The 17,953-nt window shown below is 53.7% G+C and overlaps 2 protein-coding genes and 1 pseudogene across 3 annotated transcripts; all 3 read right to left on the reverse strand.

Moving 5' to 3' along the window:
- Positions 1-210: 210 nt before the first annotated feature.
- On the reverse strand, positions 211-1,204 carry LOC119111345 (uncharacterized; annotated as a pseudogene).
- Positions 1,205-4,676: 3,472 nt separating this feature from the next.
- Positions 4,677-10,652, reverse strand: LOC119112431 (membrane progestin receptor gamma). Its single transcript, XM_037236618.1, has 3 exons — positions 10,569-10,652; positions 6,979-7,196; positions 4,677-6,616 (listed from the first exon to the last, which is right to left on the reverse strand). The coding sequence occupies exons 2-3, from the start codon at positions 7,124-7,126 to the stop codon at positions 5,706-5,708; spliced, it is 1,059 nt and encodes a 352-aa protein (XP_037092513.1). The 5' UTR covers positions 7,127-7,196; positions 10,569-10,652; the 3' UTR covers positions 4,677-5,705.
- A 2,349-nt stretch (positions 10,653-13,001) lies between these two features.
- Positions 13,002-17,286, reverse strand: LOC119112631 (DNA replication complex GINS protein SLD5). Of its 2 annotated transcripts, none has more exons than XM_037236859.1 (6): positions 17,153-17,286; positions 14,949-15,042; positions 14,312-14,458; positions 13,976-14,112; positions 13,450-13,683; positions 13,002-13,105 (listed from the first exon to the last, which is right to left on the reverse strand). In XM_037236859.1, exons 2-6 carry the CDS (start codon positions 15,039-15,041, stop codon positions 13,009-13,011), a joined length of 708 nt encoding a protein of 235 aa, XP_037092754.1. In that variant the 5' UTR covers position 15,042; positions 17,153-17,286; the 3' UTR covers positions 13,002-13,008. The 2 variants fall into 2 exon arrangements, with proteins under 2 accessions (XP_037092754.1, XP_037092755.1); XM_037236860.1 differs by lacking the exon at positions 17,153-17,286 and adding an exon at positions 16,220-16,282.
- Between the last annotated feature and the right edge of the window lie 667 nt (positions 17,287-17,953).

A 17,953-nucleotide genomic window follows, 5' to 3' on the forward strand; every position in this document is an offset into this window, starting at 1 on the left:
TGATCCGAGGAAACACCTGGAGAGGAGCGGTAAGGCGATCAAGGATCGCCTGATGAGCAGCGGCCAGATGATCTGGCTGCTCACCTTCAGAGGTTGATCCGAGGACCCACCTGGGGATGAGCGTTCGAAAGGCCCGATGACTCCCTGAGAGCAAACAATCAGGCAATCTGAGGATTTGCCTGATCAGATGTTCCCCGATGATCTGGGAGCTCACTCGATGAGCAGCGACCAGGTTATTTGAGGAATTTGCCGGGGCGGAAGTGTTGTTATGACCTGGGGACTCACCTGAGGAGGACGGTCACGGTCGCGGTGGTCCGGGCTGGGTGCGTCGTCGGAGCCGATGCCGCTGGAGTCCTCCTGGACAGGCGTCTTGCCGACCGGGGCTGGGTCAGTGTCGTAGTCGCGCGGCGGCAGCAGCAGCGGGCCAGAGTCGCGGCCGTGGATCTTGGTGCGGAGCTCGGCCGCCAGCGAGTCGTACAGCGAGGCCACCGGCGCGCTGGCCGAGCCCGAGCCGCCGATGGACGGCGCCGGCTGCTGCTGCTCCGGCTGCTGCTGCTGCTGCGGCTGCTGGTGGTGCTGTTGCTTCTGCGGGGGCGACTGCTGCTGCTGCTGCTGCTGTGGCGGTGGGCCGGCCAACAGGCCGCGTTCCATCAGGCGCGCCTCGATCTCCTGGATGTGCGCTCGGTTGTCGGGCCGCGCCGCCAGCGTCTGCAGCTGGCCGGCCAGCAGCGCCGCCGTCTCCGGCGAGTCGCAGCGGTACGTGTGCACGTGCACCGGACACTTGGTCACCGGGTTGAAGATGAGCAGGATACAGCTGACGATGTCGCGGTCTGGCGCCGGCTCCTGCACGGCGTACGTAATGGCGTGGTCGGGGATGAAGTGCTTCACCGGCTCCGTGCGGCCCTTGCCGTTCTTCTTGGGCACGTGCTGCACGATCTTGAGGCCCTTGTCGCTGACCTGCAGCGTCACCTTGGTCGGCTCCACGTGCTGCTCCTTGCGCATCAGCTCGTCGACCACGGGCGCCACGAACTCGCGGCCGCGCAGACCCCGGCTCTCGAGCGCTCCCAGGAACCAGACATAGTAGGAGGCCTTCTCCACGTCACGCGGCTTGTTGGGCCGGAGCGCCATGGCGCCTCGGTGGCGGCCGCCGGCGCACGTGAGGTGGACGGTCGCAGGCCGCTGCCGCTAGTCCGCACGGCGCCACGCTCGGGGCACCAATGGCTTCCATAGCGGTACAGGCGGCAGGCGGCGACCGGTGGCGCCCGCCAGCGGTCGCTCACGAAAACGGACCGCGCCCGGCTGTGCAGAATGGAGGTCGGAAGGGCATCGAGGGGCGGCAGCGTGCGATGTCGCATGCAAATTGGACGTTAGTAATGGTCAGCATCTGGAATAAACGTCGTTTTTCTGCTCCCCCGCGTTATTCCGATTGCTACTTTGCAGTATTCAACATGTTCGATGCTCCCTCCTACTCAGCATTCATCTATCGTTCGACTTAATCACTTCCTCGTGCCTAGAGCTGCAACGTCAACGTCACTGCTCTCGTTGGTCACCTCAACGGTGACACAGCATGTTCGTACAGTGTCAGACCCAATAAGTAGCGCTCGATCGCCAGCTTCTTGCACCTGACTTTGCCAGACGATCCAATTAAAATCTATCCCACGATCGGTAGAAGTTTCATCATGTGCTGGCGCACTACAAGACCTCCCGCGGGCCAGCGGTTCCCCACAGTCCGCCGCATATCGGGCTCGCTCCACAAAGCTACGCGGTGTATTCAGTCCTGAGCCATCGAAGCCATTCCGCGCGCGCTCAGTCAGTGGTTCCGCATGACGAGCGGCCTCGGTGGTGCCACCCTCCAGCTGATAGTGTTCAGACGTCAGATCGGCGCATTCATAGCGCACCAGGTCGGCTTTCGATTTCTCTAAACAATATCGCCGCATGCCCGCGCCCGCGCCCCGCGGAGACGGGACCGCCGCGGCCGCGCGCCGCGTGCCGTCGCCTATTCGCGCGGGGCACGCCGGCGCCTCGAAAAACTGGCGCCGGCCGATTTCTACCAGCGCAGACGGTAAAAGCCGCCGGTGAAACGCCCTTTGCTGGTGGCGGCGCGCACCAATGAGGCACGATTAGTCGTGGGACACACAAGGGCCGATGATTGCGGCTAATGGCACGCCTTTCCAGCGGCGACAATTGATGTCAATTAGACCGAAGCGTTTGGTCAATATTTGGGCTTCACCGATTTGATCAGTTAGCATTGTCGAGGCGTGTCGACTGAAAGATCGAGGTACTAACAAAACACCGTCGCTGTCTTCGTGCTACTCGATAACCAATTACATGCAGCACGAAATGTAACTGTCCATAGCTTCGGATATCGTTTGGTATGGTTTTCAGATTCGAGAACAACTTTACGTCCAATTACCTGCAAAACAATGGTATGAACGTCCCGTACTGAAAGCGGCGCAGTGCCAGTTTGCTTAGTTAGTCCACCACGACACGCGAGCGGTGTGTCCACCAGCCGCGCACGGGATCGGTTGATCCACAGGCCGCGGTCAGCTGCCGTGTCAGTGTACAGAGAACGCTGCAGAGCAGCACGGCCGGCAGATACGCCCGGATCAGCCCTGATCCAGGAGACCAGCTTCGGCAGCAGTGCGGACTGCCACGGCGTCGAGCCGAGCAGGCACGATCCGCCGACGGGCTGCAGAACGGCCACGACAGCTGCCGCGGCCGCCGGCTCACCAGTTGTGACGGTGTTCGACAAAAGGCGGCAACGGTGCTAGACAAGAGTTATGGAGGCAGCGATAACACGGGTTCAACGGACGCTGACGGCACGGCCCGAAGCATCTGTAGTTATGTTCCGGATTCGTGACGCGGTCGTGCTAATCCTCCAATCGATCTGCCCTGATGCTTTCGTTGGTCCGTCACTACATAAGATCAAAACACCTCTGAACACGGGTCATTATGCGTCGGCGCATCTCCGCGCGATGCAATTAACGAAGCGTGTCGGCCCTGGACGACGACATTGGCAATGGAGCACCCAAGTCGACCGAAGCCGGCGGCGTCCGTGTACACACCAACGCTCTGGGCAAGTGTTGGCACGCCAGCCCAGTGGGCCGTCACCCGCTGAGAGGGCACGTGCTGCAGAGCCGCGGCGCGTGCCACCACAGCCGCCGAGCCGGGCGGGCCGGGCGGCGCCGCCTCGCCAACCCGGCCCCGTTACCGAGCGACGGCCGGGCGCGCGGCACGGGCCGCCGCCACCGCACCGGTCCGCCTCCCACGTCACCGCGCCCCAACCCGGTCAGGACAGGTCAAGTGGATACGGGCCGGTCGGGCGGGCTGCGCGTGTCGCCGCCGCGCAACTGGGACAGCGCGCGGCGCGGCGTCACAGCCGACCCGGCGCGCCGGGCGGCCGCTGCTTTCATGCGCGGCTGCGTTGCTCTGTTCTCCAGTGCGACGAGGAAGGAACATAGCGGGAAATATGCAGCGTTTATTTCACTGAACAGTACCGTGGCGCACGAAAAGCGAACACTCGATACCCTGGCCGTTCGTGCAATTGCTTGCACAGTGCTAAAAGTAAGCTTCGGTCCCATGCGTAGTTATCTCGCGTGCAGCCCCGCAGCTCAACAGCACGCTGGGGCTTCGAGCACCCGCGCTAAAAACGACTATCCAAAGTATCACAGGTATGCCAGCAACGCGGCAGTCGCCGTACAAGCCCGCCGACAGGAACAGTCGCGCGCAACCTGCCGTTCCCGGTGCTGCGCCGAACAATCGCTGCTGCTTGACGGAGTCCGGAGGTAGTGTGCAAAACTCGACCACGTGACAGGACAAGGACGCAGTGCAGGCAGCGCGCTCGAAAAAGGCGGAGGTCTGCGGGAAACCAGACGAGAGCGGGAAGTATCCGACATGCAACACAAGCGGCATGCCAGAGTTTCGCCACAGCCTCGCACCCCACGCCGGAGCGCTCAGCGGTCGCCGACGAGGATTATTCGGGTCAAGCGAGGTCGAGGCGGCGCCGAGGCCGTCTCAACAGCGTGGACAGTCGCACATCGCACGTTCTGAAGGGCACGTGTAAAGGACGCGCGCATGCAAAGCACAGAAGACAAACGCAGAGGAACAGTGCGTCCTGGTTTGTCGACAACCGTCCGCAAACATTTTCAAGTAACTTTCAACCCCTCGCTCAGACCGTTTCGCGACGACTCCGCGCCCAATGTGATTCCAGCGACACCGTGAACGCATGGCGCGTCTTTATCTAATCTACCCGTCCCGACATAACACGGCCTATTCTACAGTACAAAACTTCTGAACTGTAACAAGCTATAGCCATTACCGGTTTCTATGCGCAAGCCAGCAGCAGAGCACGTAGAAGAATAACATCACAGCACAGTTTTTTGCAAGCAGCAGCCAGCGTGCCGAGTTGCGGGAAGAGCAGGGCTGCAAAGGACATCGGTCCGCGCAGTTCACGGGCTGTGGAGGACTAGCAAGCGGACAGGTAGCAAGCGAAGATGCGCCCTGAAACCACCACATGGAACGAGGCGGCCGTTTACAGGGATTACGGCCAACCACCTGCCTGTCAGGCGCTGGCTGCGTCTGACCGCCGTCGCCAGTCGCCATCAGAGCGGGCCAGCGCACCGCCGTCACCAGAGTCGCCATCTGAACGGGCCACCGCACCGCCGTCACCAGTCGCTCCCAGGGCGGGCCACCGCACCGCCGTCACCCCGTGGCGCCCGCCCGCGCTCACACCACCGCGTCACGCTTCGGCCAAGGTCACCGCCGCAATATCACCCGGTAACGTAGAGATAACGACCGATTCCCTGCTCGGAGGAACGCAGGCTCACGCTGCGTTCAAGATTTCTGGCTGCCACAGGCTAGCTGCGCCCCACAGCGGAAAAACAAACGGCAGTAGCACCCACAGGCGGCAACACAAAATGATATGCGAGAACGGTAAGAGCGTGGCAAAGGCTTGGTTGAAACAGCGATGGCTGTTCATCTAAAAACAATCTTTCGTCGTGTAGCACTACCGTGACTGCGAACACCAACGACGTGTTCTTCACCAGCACTCCATCGTCAAATACGTAGACATTATCAGCTTGCTTACAATCATGTGATACCAAACAACTGCTAATCTTCTAATCTGCTTCTAGTCATGCAATATTGCGCAATGGGTAGCTATAAGTTGCCTGATCACTCAGATTATATCACGGCTTGTTGCATGTGATGGTCTATGAACTACATTCTCTCCAACACATCACTGTTTGTGGAGAAAGCAGTCACCACAAAGTGGAAGAGAAATGCAAATACATGAAAGGGAGTCAAAATTATTTGAAAAGGGTTTCAAAAATTAATTCCTTAAAAAATCAATCGTTACCCTGTTACCAGACTACCTGTCACTCATCGCACGGCCTATGTACGGTAAGGACTGAACAACATGCTGCACACAAACTAACTGGTCTGATACTGACCGTTGCGGATGTCAAACGAACCCATTCCCTGCAGCGGCACGCTAAGGCACTTACGTTGACACGACGACGATGCGACGCCACGCGTCTCCGAGCTGTACGAACACGTGAGGGTATAATTTCAAATGCAGCGCTCATGATCACTTACCCACTCGGCAACCCAAAGACATTTCATCCAAAAGCATCGCAAGATTGATGACGTTAACGTCGGAAACGGTCCCAAGCTGAATTATCCTGTTTTGTCAACAGGTGGCGTTATCAGAAGTTCTTCTCGCGGCCGAGCTTGCGGCTCATGGCCACCACGGAGACGGCCACAATCAGCATGTTGATGGCGACGGCCAGCAGGCCGCCCCAAGTGGCCCAAAGGTCGAGGTCGACGCCGTCCGGGTGGTGCGGCGCGCGCGCCTCATCCATGTCCAGCCGGGCGCCGTTCATCTGCTCGTTGGTGGCCACGATGCCGAGGATGTGCAGGAAGTTGTGCGAGTGTCCGATGATGTCGAACGTGCCGGGCGCCATGCGCTCCGGCAGGTGCGTGCCGTAGAAGAAGGAGCCGAGCATGGAAGCGGCCACCTGGCGCAGGTGGAGCGCGTCCGAAGGCCGACACGGCGTCCACGGCCGAGTCTCGGCGCAGGTCAGCAGCCGGTACAGCAGGGGCACATTGTCCCAGGCGTAGGGCACCAGGAACGCCAGCAACCGCGTCCGCTTCTGCCAGAAGCTGCGCTGCAGGAAGCGCGACCGACACGCCAGGAACGTGCAGACGATCGTGTTGACGAAGCAGACGTGGATGAAGTAGTCGCTATAGACGGTGCCCAGGAGGTCCTTCGGAAAGCAGTAGCTGCGGTACAACACGCCCACACCGTAGCTGAAGATGCTGATGGCAGCGTAGTCGATGAAGAAGCCGACGTGGGCCGCCCTGACGGACATGGAGCTGAAGGCGTGCGCCACACACGAGACGAACGGGTACACGCAGGTGGTCAGCATGTAGCAGATGTAGGGCCAGGTGTACGAGTCGGAGAAGTCGAGCGAGTGCCGTAGTTCAGCCAGCTTCCAGATGAAGTAGAGCGACGGCAGGAAGTGCGTCCAAAAGTTGATGGTCTCGTTGGTGGCCAGGAAGAGGCCGCGCACGCAGACCCAGGGCGACCCGTGCGGCACGTAGCCGCTGATGATGCCTGCCGGACGGCCGGGGCTGTGACACCGGCGCGGACCGAGGCGGCGATATTGCCACCGATAGCACCGTGGACTACAGCAAACACGAGCCGCCGCCGGCCGCGTCCACAGCACGGTTCCACTGCAATTTGGACCAGCCAGACATCGATGACGGTATGAATCACAGGCGCCACGACAAACATCCACGCCTTGTGCGCCGTGCAGCCCGGGCACGGCCGTGACGTGCGGGACGAGCGCACGCCGACCGCGCCCGCAATGGGGTTAGGGTCACTGGGGCGTGGATGGCGACCGACCTCAGGTCGGTCAGGTCGCTAGAGAGGGGCAAAGAGGGGAAGGGGAGGGAGGCGGACCTCTCGTGGCTCACCCGGCTCCTTGTGCACGTCGGCCACCTCGTGCACGCTCAGCAGGCGAATCTTGCGCGCGCCGGCGTCATCATCGGAGCGCCGTTTCATGTACTGCTGGATGACGCTGGACGTCTGCGTCAGCCGCTCGATGACGCTGTACCTCAGCATGGCCGGCGGCGGCGGACGGCGGCGGGGCCGGCGCGGCGCGCGCTCACTGACGCGCCCAACGTCGTTACGACTGAAAGTGGCGCCGGCTCGATACATGACCCGCGCGACAACGCGCGTGAGGCTCCGGCCCCGGACCGCTCGATACCGACGTCGTTATCGGCTCCCCGGAACGACAGGACCGGCTGATGGTCCAATCGTGGTTTAGCGACACATGTTTACGCGCCTCGGCAAATATGGTGAGATATGAGCGCCACATGCCTGGACTGAGCGCGGCCCGGACAGTAATCTGCGCTCAAGGACCGTATCTGCCATCTTTGGGGAAATCTGCACATCGATGGACGACAAGCCCCTAAGCCCAACAACCACCACAGCAATCTGTCAACGGGACGCACGGGCTAGCTTTGGCTGTCCAGATGTCTCGATTAATTCAGTGTGAGCGACGTTCGACCGGAGAAACAGATTGTACAGCTGGACATGAATGGTGCAGTGCTGATTTTTGGATACATATCACGGCAATAAGTGTAGCATGTCAAATAGTCACCACATAGTTGCACTCTAATCCGTTACAAGATCGTTCTGGCTTTTGCCGAACTCTGCGTCGTGGTTCGTTTGCTTTGGTGGGCGAAATTTGCACAGTCAATAATCAATGGCTGACTAGCTACCTTGCAAAACCAAAGCAATGATGATGGTTTTGGATATAACCAAGGACCGCTTCATTTCCCGGTTTTCGGCATTACGAGTTCAGAGTACTTATGTTAAGTTATCAACCCTCAACATATCAGAGCACACTGGTTACACAACGTTAAGGAAGCAACATTGGACACATACATATTCGTGGTCGGCGGAGGGTAATTTCAACTTCTTCGCTCTAAGCTCTACAGGAGCCCCTTGACCGTGATACATTTTGGCGACTGCTCATTAGACTCTTACATTTGACTTTTGTCCTTTTTACTTGAATTCATCCCACTTGTCCCTTTCCTTTTCGCTCCGCTTAACACGCGTCCGGGTGGCCGGCTGGATACCCTTCGCTTGGGTGGGTGGGTGAATTTGGCCCCCTGAAAATCTCGGGAACTAATAGAGCTAGAAACACCAAATTTTTAGGGTGTGTTGACCTGTATGTGAACTCACCCTGGTCAGAGTTTAAGGCTCCTAGGTCACGATGTTCGGGTCAAAAAGGTCAAACAAGGTCAAATTCTAAGTTGGTCTCCAAAATGCCCCCCAAACCTACATAACTGTTTCCAATCAAAAGGTCACAGGCTCATTTAAGGTCAGTGATCTTGTTTGACCTTTTGAAGGTCATGGCAACCAAAATCATACCAGACTGCTGAGTTTTGCATTTGAATAAGCAACAAAGATTATGCTAGGTAGTATATTTTCAAAAACAAAAGGTTAAACCGAGTCATTCAGGTCAATGACCTATAATGACCTCTATGAGAACCATGGAAGATGTATAATGTGGTTGCTGCTATCAATGAATTAGAAATAAGCACCAGAAACTGTCCCATACTGCAAGCCCTGGAGTAATAAACAGATTGGTTTTGACCTTGGTCTGACCTTCATACCCGACCTTAGGTCAATGTGGTTTGCTCAATCAATATTTGAGTTGCCTCTGAAAGCATCCCGGATATGTATGGCCTCGTCAAAACTCCATTGTTGCATCAGATTAAATGATTCCCTAGAAATTGACTTCACTGAAACTATGGCCTGACTTTGACCTGCTATAGGTCAGCGACCTTATAAGGTACATTTAAGTGTTTGATACCAAACGATTCGCTATTAAATTGCCTGCAGCTATGCAAAATTTGCCGCGACCACGCCGCGCCGTTCGGAAAACTTCCCGGAAAAGCCCTCAGGGGGTCAATTTGAGCCCCCCCCCACCCATACATGTCCTTTGACTTCTTCTCCCACTGCCCCAACGGGGGCATCCCATAACCGGATGGTAACATCAGGGGAGGGGGACAGCAGGCTGGCTGGCTTGTCTCGTGTAAACGACCACAGCTTCCAAACAACGGTTCAAGACCGCGGCTGGCGCCTTGCTGAACACACATACATTGCTTGCAGTATGCACACTAGACTTATTTAAATATGTTCTGAGCCATTACATTGGTAAAATAATAAACCAAAGCCCAAGTTATGCAAGGCCAAATCTCAAAAGTGGCATAAAAATGGGTGGAGCAACCATTCCCTTACAAATGATAAACAACAAATAATATTGTAACTCTATTTGACCTAATGCAATAGGTCATCACACTAGATAACTCAACATGCTTCAAGAAAGAGCCACAGAGAATTCCCCATTACTGAAATTCTGACTCTGACACACACAGTCTGAACTTGGCAAAAGGGCACATCATACCAACCAACCCCTGTTCTGGTGGCAATAGCCATCACAGTTTTACCCAAGATGGCAAGGATCCTTTGCACCTTTTTGCCACAAGAAACATGTCTTTCTTATTTTTTTGTTATCCAGTAGTGCAGTTATGCAAAACCATGAAACCTGTGCACTTGGATAATTTAACACATTATTGTATCATTTCCTTGATTTTTGGGTTGCTTGGATTCATCATCAGCAAGGCAAGATATCATGGGCTGGGTGGGATTCTCCATCTAGTTGGGAGGCTAAGGTGCATGTTGTAAGCTGGGGCCAAGTCTCTCTGGCCAGCCATGCCTGACACCTTTGTGTTAATTGTGGCATGGTAGGAATGGTGAACCATGTCTGTGCTCTGCTGCTGGTTCTAAAAGAACTTGTCTGCCCTGTCAGTGATGATACATTATCTGCAATTTGAAGATAAAAACATCAGAAGCAGCACTTTAGAAATTTAGTTATCCAGACTGATCCATAAATTATGTTGTGCATGGAGGGCAGAGGTGATTTCATGAACTGATCAATACCAAAGCATAAGGTGGAGATGGGGCATGGACAGCATAACATTACCTTCCAGTATGAAGCAAGTCATCCTGAATCTCTAAAACTATCACCACAGCCAGGGGAGGAGGGTTCTCACTTTTCACCTAGTGCAATCAGTGCATGACCACGTATAGAGGGGGGAGGGGGGTTGAAAATGCCTGAAAATTAATTACACTACCTATGGATGGCCCCTTCCTCATCCCTCATGAGCTACACTACAGCTACACTGCCATGGTGTGGCTACAGCTACAATACAGCTCCAATGACATGATGCACAAAGCTTACCAAGAATGGGTAGTGATAGATATGGAGATAGGACAAAGACCAGATGTAACTCTTAACTTGGATGAAATATGGCGTAACAACTCACTAAAACCTTCAAGTCAGGCTCATAGATCTGGCACGTCCGAGCAGGTACCAGTATCATCGGGCACATCTTGAAAAGCAGTCAAAAATACTTCCAAGAGTGCAGGCGTTCCGTTCATACGCTTCTCAATTCGCCAAGACATTATACCTCCACAGCAAACAACTCACCCTTGCCAGTCCCCAGATTCACAGCACAAGCCAATGTCTTAACCCCGCAAACGACAAAGGCCGTTACCCTGACCAATAACAACCCACCCCTTCTCCACGTGCTGGCCCCGATATTATTCTATCAAAACAAACAAACGAGGCAAACTCGTTCCACTACGCGTCAGAGCTGTCAATTGGTGACCTCCATGAACGTTCCTTATGACAAAGCATTTGTTGAAGATCAAAACATGATATCATACAATGTAAATACTTACAAATACCTATTAAACTTTTTGTGATCATTGCATATAGGTTTTTGTTTTCCATAGTTTTTAAATTTTTTTGTTATAAAATTATTTATTATTTATTAATTTAAAATATTAGTATTTGACGTCACTATAACATGAAATTCTTCTACAACTTGACCCGACCCACACAACAAAGGGGCAGCTGTCGCTAAGAAAAACTGCGGTTCGTCGGGAGTATTCCATTTCTGATCATTCAGGAACAATATTAATACTGAACGGCGTGAGAAATGGGTTCTGCGGTGCCGGAAATCATGGGTGTCACTACGTCTGAGAGACGGGTGATCAGAATTGAAAGGGTCATACTGGAATGTGGGGAGCAAACTGACCTAACAGTGACATTTCGCATGGGAAGCCGTTAAAAGCGTGCGTTCTGTATATTCATTTGAGGGGGTGAATGAAATCTCTTATTGTGAAAATCCGTGCCATGTAACCTTCCCTCCCAGTCGTTACACCCGCGCGAGTGTCTGGTACTGGGTCGGTGCTGCTGGGCAGGATCGAGAGGGCGGCCCTGGCTGTCGTGGGCTGCCTGTCTGGATCCTATGTAGGGTGATGAGCTATTGACATCCAGACACATCTGGTACTGGCGGTACTGCCGTCATGACGGCCACGTCATACACACATTGACAACCTTGAGAGCCCCCTGATCCCAGATCAACTGGCGCGGACCTCTGTTTTTTTCACCACCTCCGAGCACCAACGTTCCGTTTCCTTGAATGCGCGCCTAGGTACACCCGATGATCTCAAATTTACCCCCACCCCACCCCCTCTTAAAAATTATGCCTCCGCGCCCCAAAAACGTGTTCGAGGGTCTGGATCCCACCAAAGAATGTCAACATCAACGCCATATAGTATCCAGCGACGTCTGTTGCAGATTGCGCGGTATTTCCGATGTCTGTGGCTTCGAAGACGTTTCGATCTTGTCCTGTGCGCTTTCCGCCGCTCCTCGGGCCCACAGTCCGACTCAGTCCATTGTTCCCTGATATGGCGACTGCTTGGATCTACTAATCTGACGGTTGGTGGTTACATTTTGCGCGTCCCAAATTCTTCCCAACATTCACTCGCGATTGCATGTGGTGATTCTTATCGTTTCATCTCGCAGCGCAGCGACCAGCCCTGCTATAGCCTTAGCGTTCTGCCAGAGCTATTCAATGTTAGATTTAACGAAGTTGAGTGGTGTTCCGCGTTGAGAAAAGGGACGAACTGCAACAATTCTCAAGAATACTGATGGGACGACGCTCCCCAAACATGACTCCAATGGAATTTTTGGCCTTTTGGGGCCATACTTTCCATCTTAAATCGTCCTGATCTTAACTATCTATGAAATCACTGTGGCTTCGGTTGCTCCTATAGTATGCAGTAACAACCATACGCCAGTGCGACCATTTCAAGCGCCGCTTCCTGCACACAGAACCATGCTACCGAGCAATACGATCCGTTTTGTCTGTCAAGACATATCCCCAGGTACGCTGTCGAACATCGTGAGGCGATAAATTTCGCGTACAGACAGCCTGCCGACCCATTCAGCACACACCGCCAGGCACGGTCCCCGCCCGTAGCTTGGCGATCGAGTGAGGAACTACAGCCTCCCGGCCGGCATCTCATTTGTCGCCCCTGATGAAAGCTGCCCAACTGGCGTTCCGACGCGCAGTCCGTCAGATACCAAGAGGTCCTGAATTTTTCCCACACTCCGCGGAGTCAGGCGGGTAACTACACACTCCATGTTGACGCGACCCTAGCGATCCCAGCGGTGGCTGGGTCCGTGCTCGGGGCTGACAGGCGGACGTGGAACAGACAGCCGCCGTGTCAGGCCAAGGTCTTATCGGCGGTGCCTCTGGCGCTGAAGTCGGGTGTAGTTCCCTATGTCGCAGGTGGCAAGTCAACCCCGCTCATCCTCGTGTCGACGGAGATCCTTCACGCTCCGGGCACAACTCTCGAACCCCACCTGTAATTGCGTCGTTGATACGAGACACAGTATTGACAAGGCAACGCACACTGTTCTATCCAGTCCCAATGCCGTCGGTAGGCATCACGGACCACGGCACACGAGTTCAGCCGGCACAGTCCGGCGGATCGGCGCCACCGGCACCCGGCGCATCGTCGCAGGGCTAGTCGACCGCCGCCACACGCGGCGCCTGAGCGGCGTCCCGCCCGGGTCAAATGAGGTGCACGTCGCCTTTGTGCAGCAGCTTGGAGATGGGTTCGTATCGCAACAGGTACTGCGAGCCCTTCACCAGGTCCAGCTCCTCCGTCCTGGAACATCAACAGATGTAGTGACGCCATGGAGGACCGCAGGCCCTTCGGTAAGCGAGGCGCGGGGCGTCCGCAGACATCACACTGGTCCCGTCTGTTCTGGTCTGGCCCGTGCATCGCGTCTGGTCACACCGGCTTGGCCGGTGGTGATGCAATAAATCGGCCTCTACCATTCACAAAAGCCTTGACTAGCATGGTATTGCGCGTTTATTGCATCTCCCGGTGTTACACAACTACAATAGCTTGTCACCTGCCGTACCAGCCTTCCGCTGCTGTCCAGCTCCCCTGCAATATCCCGGAGCCGCACGCTGCCCCTCTCACCCCCATCTCTCCGATCCACAGACCTGGAGTCGCCGGCCTCGTCGGCGATGAGCACGCCGACGCAGTCGACGTCGGCCCGCAGGTAGACGTGCGCGTCGAGGCTGGGCGCCACCGTGGCCTCGGCCGCGCCCAGTCGGCTGCCCTCGGCGCTGGGCGCCGGCTCCGAGCCCGACTCGGGCTGCGAGGCTGACGCGCCGCTCGACGGCATGTGCCGCAGCGCCACCTCCTGGAAGTGGCTCTCCTGGCCCGCCTGGAACCTGCGCCCACCAGGCGACGGCGTGAGGGAGCCGGCGAGCCGCTGCTGGTGCTCTCAGGGCGTGGGGATGAGCACTTCCGGCCGAGCTGCCCCATCGGGCCGTGCTCACTACGTCGTTTGGCGTTGCGGTTGCCGGGTCAGCGGATAGCGAAGGTAAACCCATCGATAACAGCTGAATTGATGACTTAGCAAACTGAGTCTTACATGCTCTACGTATGCATCAGAAAACACGTTATCCAGGCTAACCCTGCCGGTGCGACACGGGCGTGAGTCATGATGACGGCGCGACTGACTCTGTGGCGAACTTGAGCTCCTCGGGTGACAGGCGGCGGCGCAGCTCTTCACTGGCCAGCAGGTGGCGGTGGTAGAGCTCGATCTTCTGCAGTCGGCAGCGCAGGTAGCTGGCGATCAGGTACCGGATCCGGTCCACCTGGCCGGCGGCGGGCACATCAGTGCGCCGCCCGCGTCCCCGCACCAAGGCGGCTGACCCGGCTGACAGTCGTCATCGTCCTCAAATCCGCCGAGCACTGGTGCGTGATGTGCATAAATCGCCCTTTGTCACCGTCATATCACGGCTGGGTAGTGGCAATGACTGACGAGGTCATGTTTCCGTGCCACCTCTCGCTCACCTCCATTTTGTGGATGGATATTTTGAAATCCGTCTTGCTGACCCGCTTCAGGTTGGCCTCCATCTGATGGATCTGGTCCAGCATGCAGTCCACGACATCGCCGTCGTATTCCAACAGCTCGGGACACATCCGCTCGTCTATCCACGACTGAAACAGTGCAGGTGAAGACCTACTATTATGATGGAAGATGTCACGTACATCGAACCCACAATGCGGCACATCTGCCGAGCCTGTGAACGTCCCAGAGAAACAGTGGAAACTGCGAGATCACCCTGACAGCAGATTAAGACTGGATTTACAGCACTGTAGCCCAATCATTCGTCACTTAGCGCCCACAAACCTTACGCCCCTTGTCGCAGGGACCCCTGAAGCCGAGCACAAGCTATACCATTGCGGTCAATAACCAGGTTATACGACGCCATTCTGCCGACATTGGCACATTAAGACCAGACCAGGCAACAAGCATCTCGACGTCACTGTGCGCCAGCCGGCTTCACCAGGTCGGCAATATCACTGGGGGAAAATAAGGGGGGGGGGGGAGGGAAAGTCACTAGAAGCCCATATGACGACTTGTTTTCAAAGTAAAACTAGGCGATGGTGCCACTGCGTGTGAACATGGATGCCTTTTGAGACGAACCTGTCTCAACCTCTGAAGGATATCCGCTGGTGTTATATCTTCTTGCTCATCGCCACTGCCGTCAATTATTTCATCGTCTTCCATCGATGCCATCCTGCAGACAAAGGCGTGTCATAGACATGCCTGCGCTTGATTTCGCTCCGACGGAATCGATTAAAACTTTCAATCACAGCCAGTGGGGTTGGTTTGACTATACTCCGGGTGGCATAGCATAATTGTGAGTGGACTCTGGTTCCGACGCCATTGTAGTCGCTTAGATGCGGTGCCATAGGGCGCGGTGAAAAGGCAGGACGTGTGAGCACAAGTTGCCCTTGATAGGAATGGCTTGCAGCCGATGGCAGCGACCGCGCTAAGAGTCAAGTGGTGTGAGTCAGTTGGGTGGTGGTGAGGATGGTGGTGGTGGTGGTGGTGGTGTGGGTGTGGATGTGGGTGTGGGTGTGGGTGTGAATGGTGGGTGGGGGTGGGGGTGGGGGCTCACAGAAGTATTCCTGTCCATGCAGTACTTGAGACTAAATCACAGCACAAGATGGGTGCTTTTTCCCAGTCTGACAAGTGTCTGGGTCACTGGATTATGCACTCCTTACTAGTTTAATGCCAGGTTCAAGATGTAAAGCTTGACATACTCATGAAAGGCACACAAGGATGGTTTCTCTTCCCAACTCAACACATACTTTTGTCTCCAACCTTTTATCAAACAGGACTGCAGAAGGGGGTTTAACATGCTACAAAATGCTGCAAAACCAAATTTTGGTTGATCCTTGTTGGCTAGCACCCAATAGACCCCTAAATATGACTCAAGATTAATATGACACTCGTCCTGAGAACCTGTAACAGTGGTGCTTGACAACTAATTTGACATCTCTCCCAGATCAAGAATGCAGTGATTCTAGTTTGAAGTGTTGGAATGTAACAGCCTTGCATTGCACAAATAAAGGGTCATGAATGGTGTGATTCCAGTGTCATGTTGAAGGCCAATTCAGATATAAGTCAAGAAGTAGATAGCTAAAGCTGTCAGTCATCGGCAAATGCAGGGGTTTTGTGCCACATGTCTTACAAGATCACAAAGTTGCATCCTAACAGAAATTTTGAAACAGGCTTCAATACACTGTCACTATGTACATCATCACTACATGCCAGTGCAAGGACATATTTTCCCACAGCCAGACAGCTAAAAATCCATGTTACACCAGAACGCTGATGGTGACCTCATCGAAACAAAAGTTTCACGGCATATATGCAGCATATCACAATCTGCTAGGTTTGGCACTCACCACCAAAAATTTCAGAGCATAGAAGCAGTGCCTCCAGGAAAAAGTATGCATTCATTGTAACTTTAAGTGAAGATGCCTCAAGAGCAGTTTGTAAAGCAGAATTCTAGAGCTATTTGGCATGAACTGAGTCTGACATGCACCTGCTTAAGGTTGGTGCAGAAAATTTAGTAATTTGTTGTCCAGTGGTGCATATGTTTTGAGGACTGTAGCAAAACTACCTCTTGAAAATGAGTGGAACTTAAAATGCTTTTCAACTTCAATGCTATCCACCCTTTACCTCATTCTACTTCCATTGTGCTTGTACAATGTCTAAAAATGTCAATGTGTGTAACTCGCTTCTGTTGTTTAGGCACATGTTGTGTGTGAACATATCCCATTGCCTGCTGGCCCCTTATTCCTATGGCAGAGGTCAAAATTTGAGTTTGAGTAAACTCAGGCAAAATGGAAGAAATTAAAAATAGAACAAATTGGGTTTAGGAACAAAAGCAACAATTCCAGCACATGCATGTCACTCAGCAAGTCCAAGTTTAGTGAGCTGACAGCTTACTTAAGTGCACAGAGCCCATGTATGAACACTTTGGATGCTACAATTGCAATTTCAAGCAAAACTATCACAGAACACTTTTCAAGTAGATAAAAGTTGAGCATTTTACACGATTTGGATTGGCCCAAAATTGATGCACATGTCCTCTAGGTTACACGCGCTAACTTCACGTAAACATTAGGAATGGGCATCTGGGAATATTTGATGAGCACTCAACGGAGCACAAAAAACCAATGCTATTGACATGCACATAAAACCTAGTAACTAGAGTATTAAAGGAGTACATGACTCATCTGGCAACTTTAAAACGGTTCTACGCTGCTTTCTTCTATAACGCAAGAGTCGAGGCTCTTGAAAGGCATTCCGCCCCCATTAGTTACGCGCATTACCTGCGCAGCGAGCCGCAGTGCGTGACAACACCGTAGTTTATGCTTTATCGCGATGCGTAGCCCACGCAGAAATCCACATATATTACAAATTTAGCGCGCGGGATTTCGATGATTGGAAAGCGGAGAGAAAAAATCCCAAAGATACGGAATAAATTATCGGTAAAATCATCAGGTTCGCGTAAATATTTATTTAGATTATTGCTAAAATAGACCACATATGATATTTCAGGCCGATTACTTTTATGCAGCGCTGCAGTGGGGCGATTTTGCAATTCTATACCAGAGTTTCAGTCGCTTGAAATTTGGTAGCTCCCACCCGTAGGCAGAATGACGTAGTTTCCTTTTGGTGGTTGTGTACCCTTCAGAGATTTGTCGAAAACCTGAAAACAAGAGCGTGATCAGATTAACAGAAGCCAACAGAACTGATTTCTCTGATAAAATTTCAGGCGACTTTGAAGCTGCATGACATTTTTGCTTCATTTTTCGCACAACACATTCTACATGATTTATTCTAAAATTGTTTCAAGGGCTACGTTAGTTGATATTTATTTTCCTTTCGTTGATTGTATGCGGTCATAATATCGGTCCAAAATCGTTTGAGCACATTATGTATCACTTGCACTCATCATTTGCCTGACTTATGCCTAAAGAGCGCCGTCATGCCTCGGTTTAATGATAAAGAACTCTTTCATCGGATTTCAATCCTACAGTACTTGAACGATATCTCCTGCGCTGATCTACTGCGTGATCCAAGAGGGAAAGTGTCCTGCTTGTTTGTCGGGCAGAACAAGTACCGTAGAA

The sequence above is a fragment of the Pollicipes pollicipes genome, unplaced genomic scaffold (assembly GCF_011947565.3).
Source record: "Pollicipes pollicipes isolate AB1234 unplaced genomic scaffold, Ppol_2.1 Scaffold_7261;HRSCAF=8764_pilon_pilon_pilon, whole genome shotgun sequence".
In the NCBI taxonomy this organism is placed as follows: domain Eukaryota; kingdom Metazoa; phylum Arthropoda; class Thecostraca; order Pollicipedomorpha; family Pollicipedidae; genus Pollicipes; species Pollicipes pollicipes.

Bases quoted from the DNA above. Each gene is read 5' to 3' on its own strand.
- LOC119112431 (XM_037236618.1), bottom strand. From the start codon at position 7,126: ATGCTGAGGTACAGCGTCATCGAGCGGCTGACGCAGACGTCCAGCGTC. The intron at 6,617-6,978 runs GTGAGCCACGAG...GCCGTCCGGCAG, and splicing joins CGACGTGCACAAGGAGCCGG to GCATCATCAGCGGCTACGTG.
- LOC119112631 (XM_037236859.1), bottom strand. From the start codon at position 15,041: ATGGCATCGATGGAAGACGATGAAATAATTGACGGCAGTGGCGATGAG. The intron at 14,459-14,948 runs GTTCGTCTCAAA...GCACTGTTTCAG, and splicing joins TCCTTCAGAGGTTGAGACAG to TCGTGGATAGACGAGCGGAT. The intron at 13,106-13,449 runs GTCTGTGGATCG...TTGATGTTCCAG, and splicing joins GACGAGGCCGGCGACTCCAG to GACGGAGGAGCTGGACCTGG.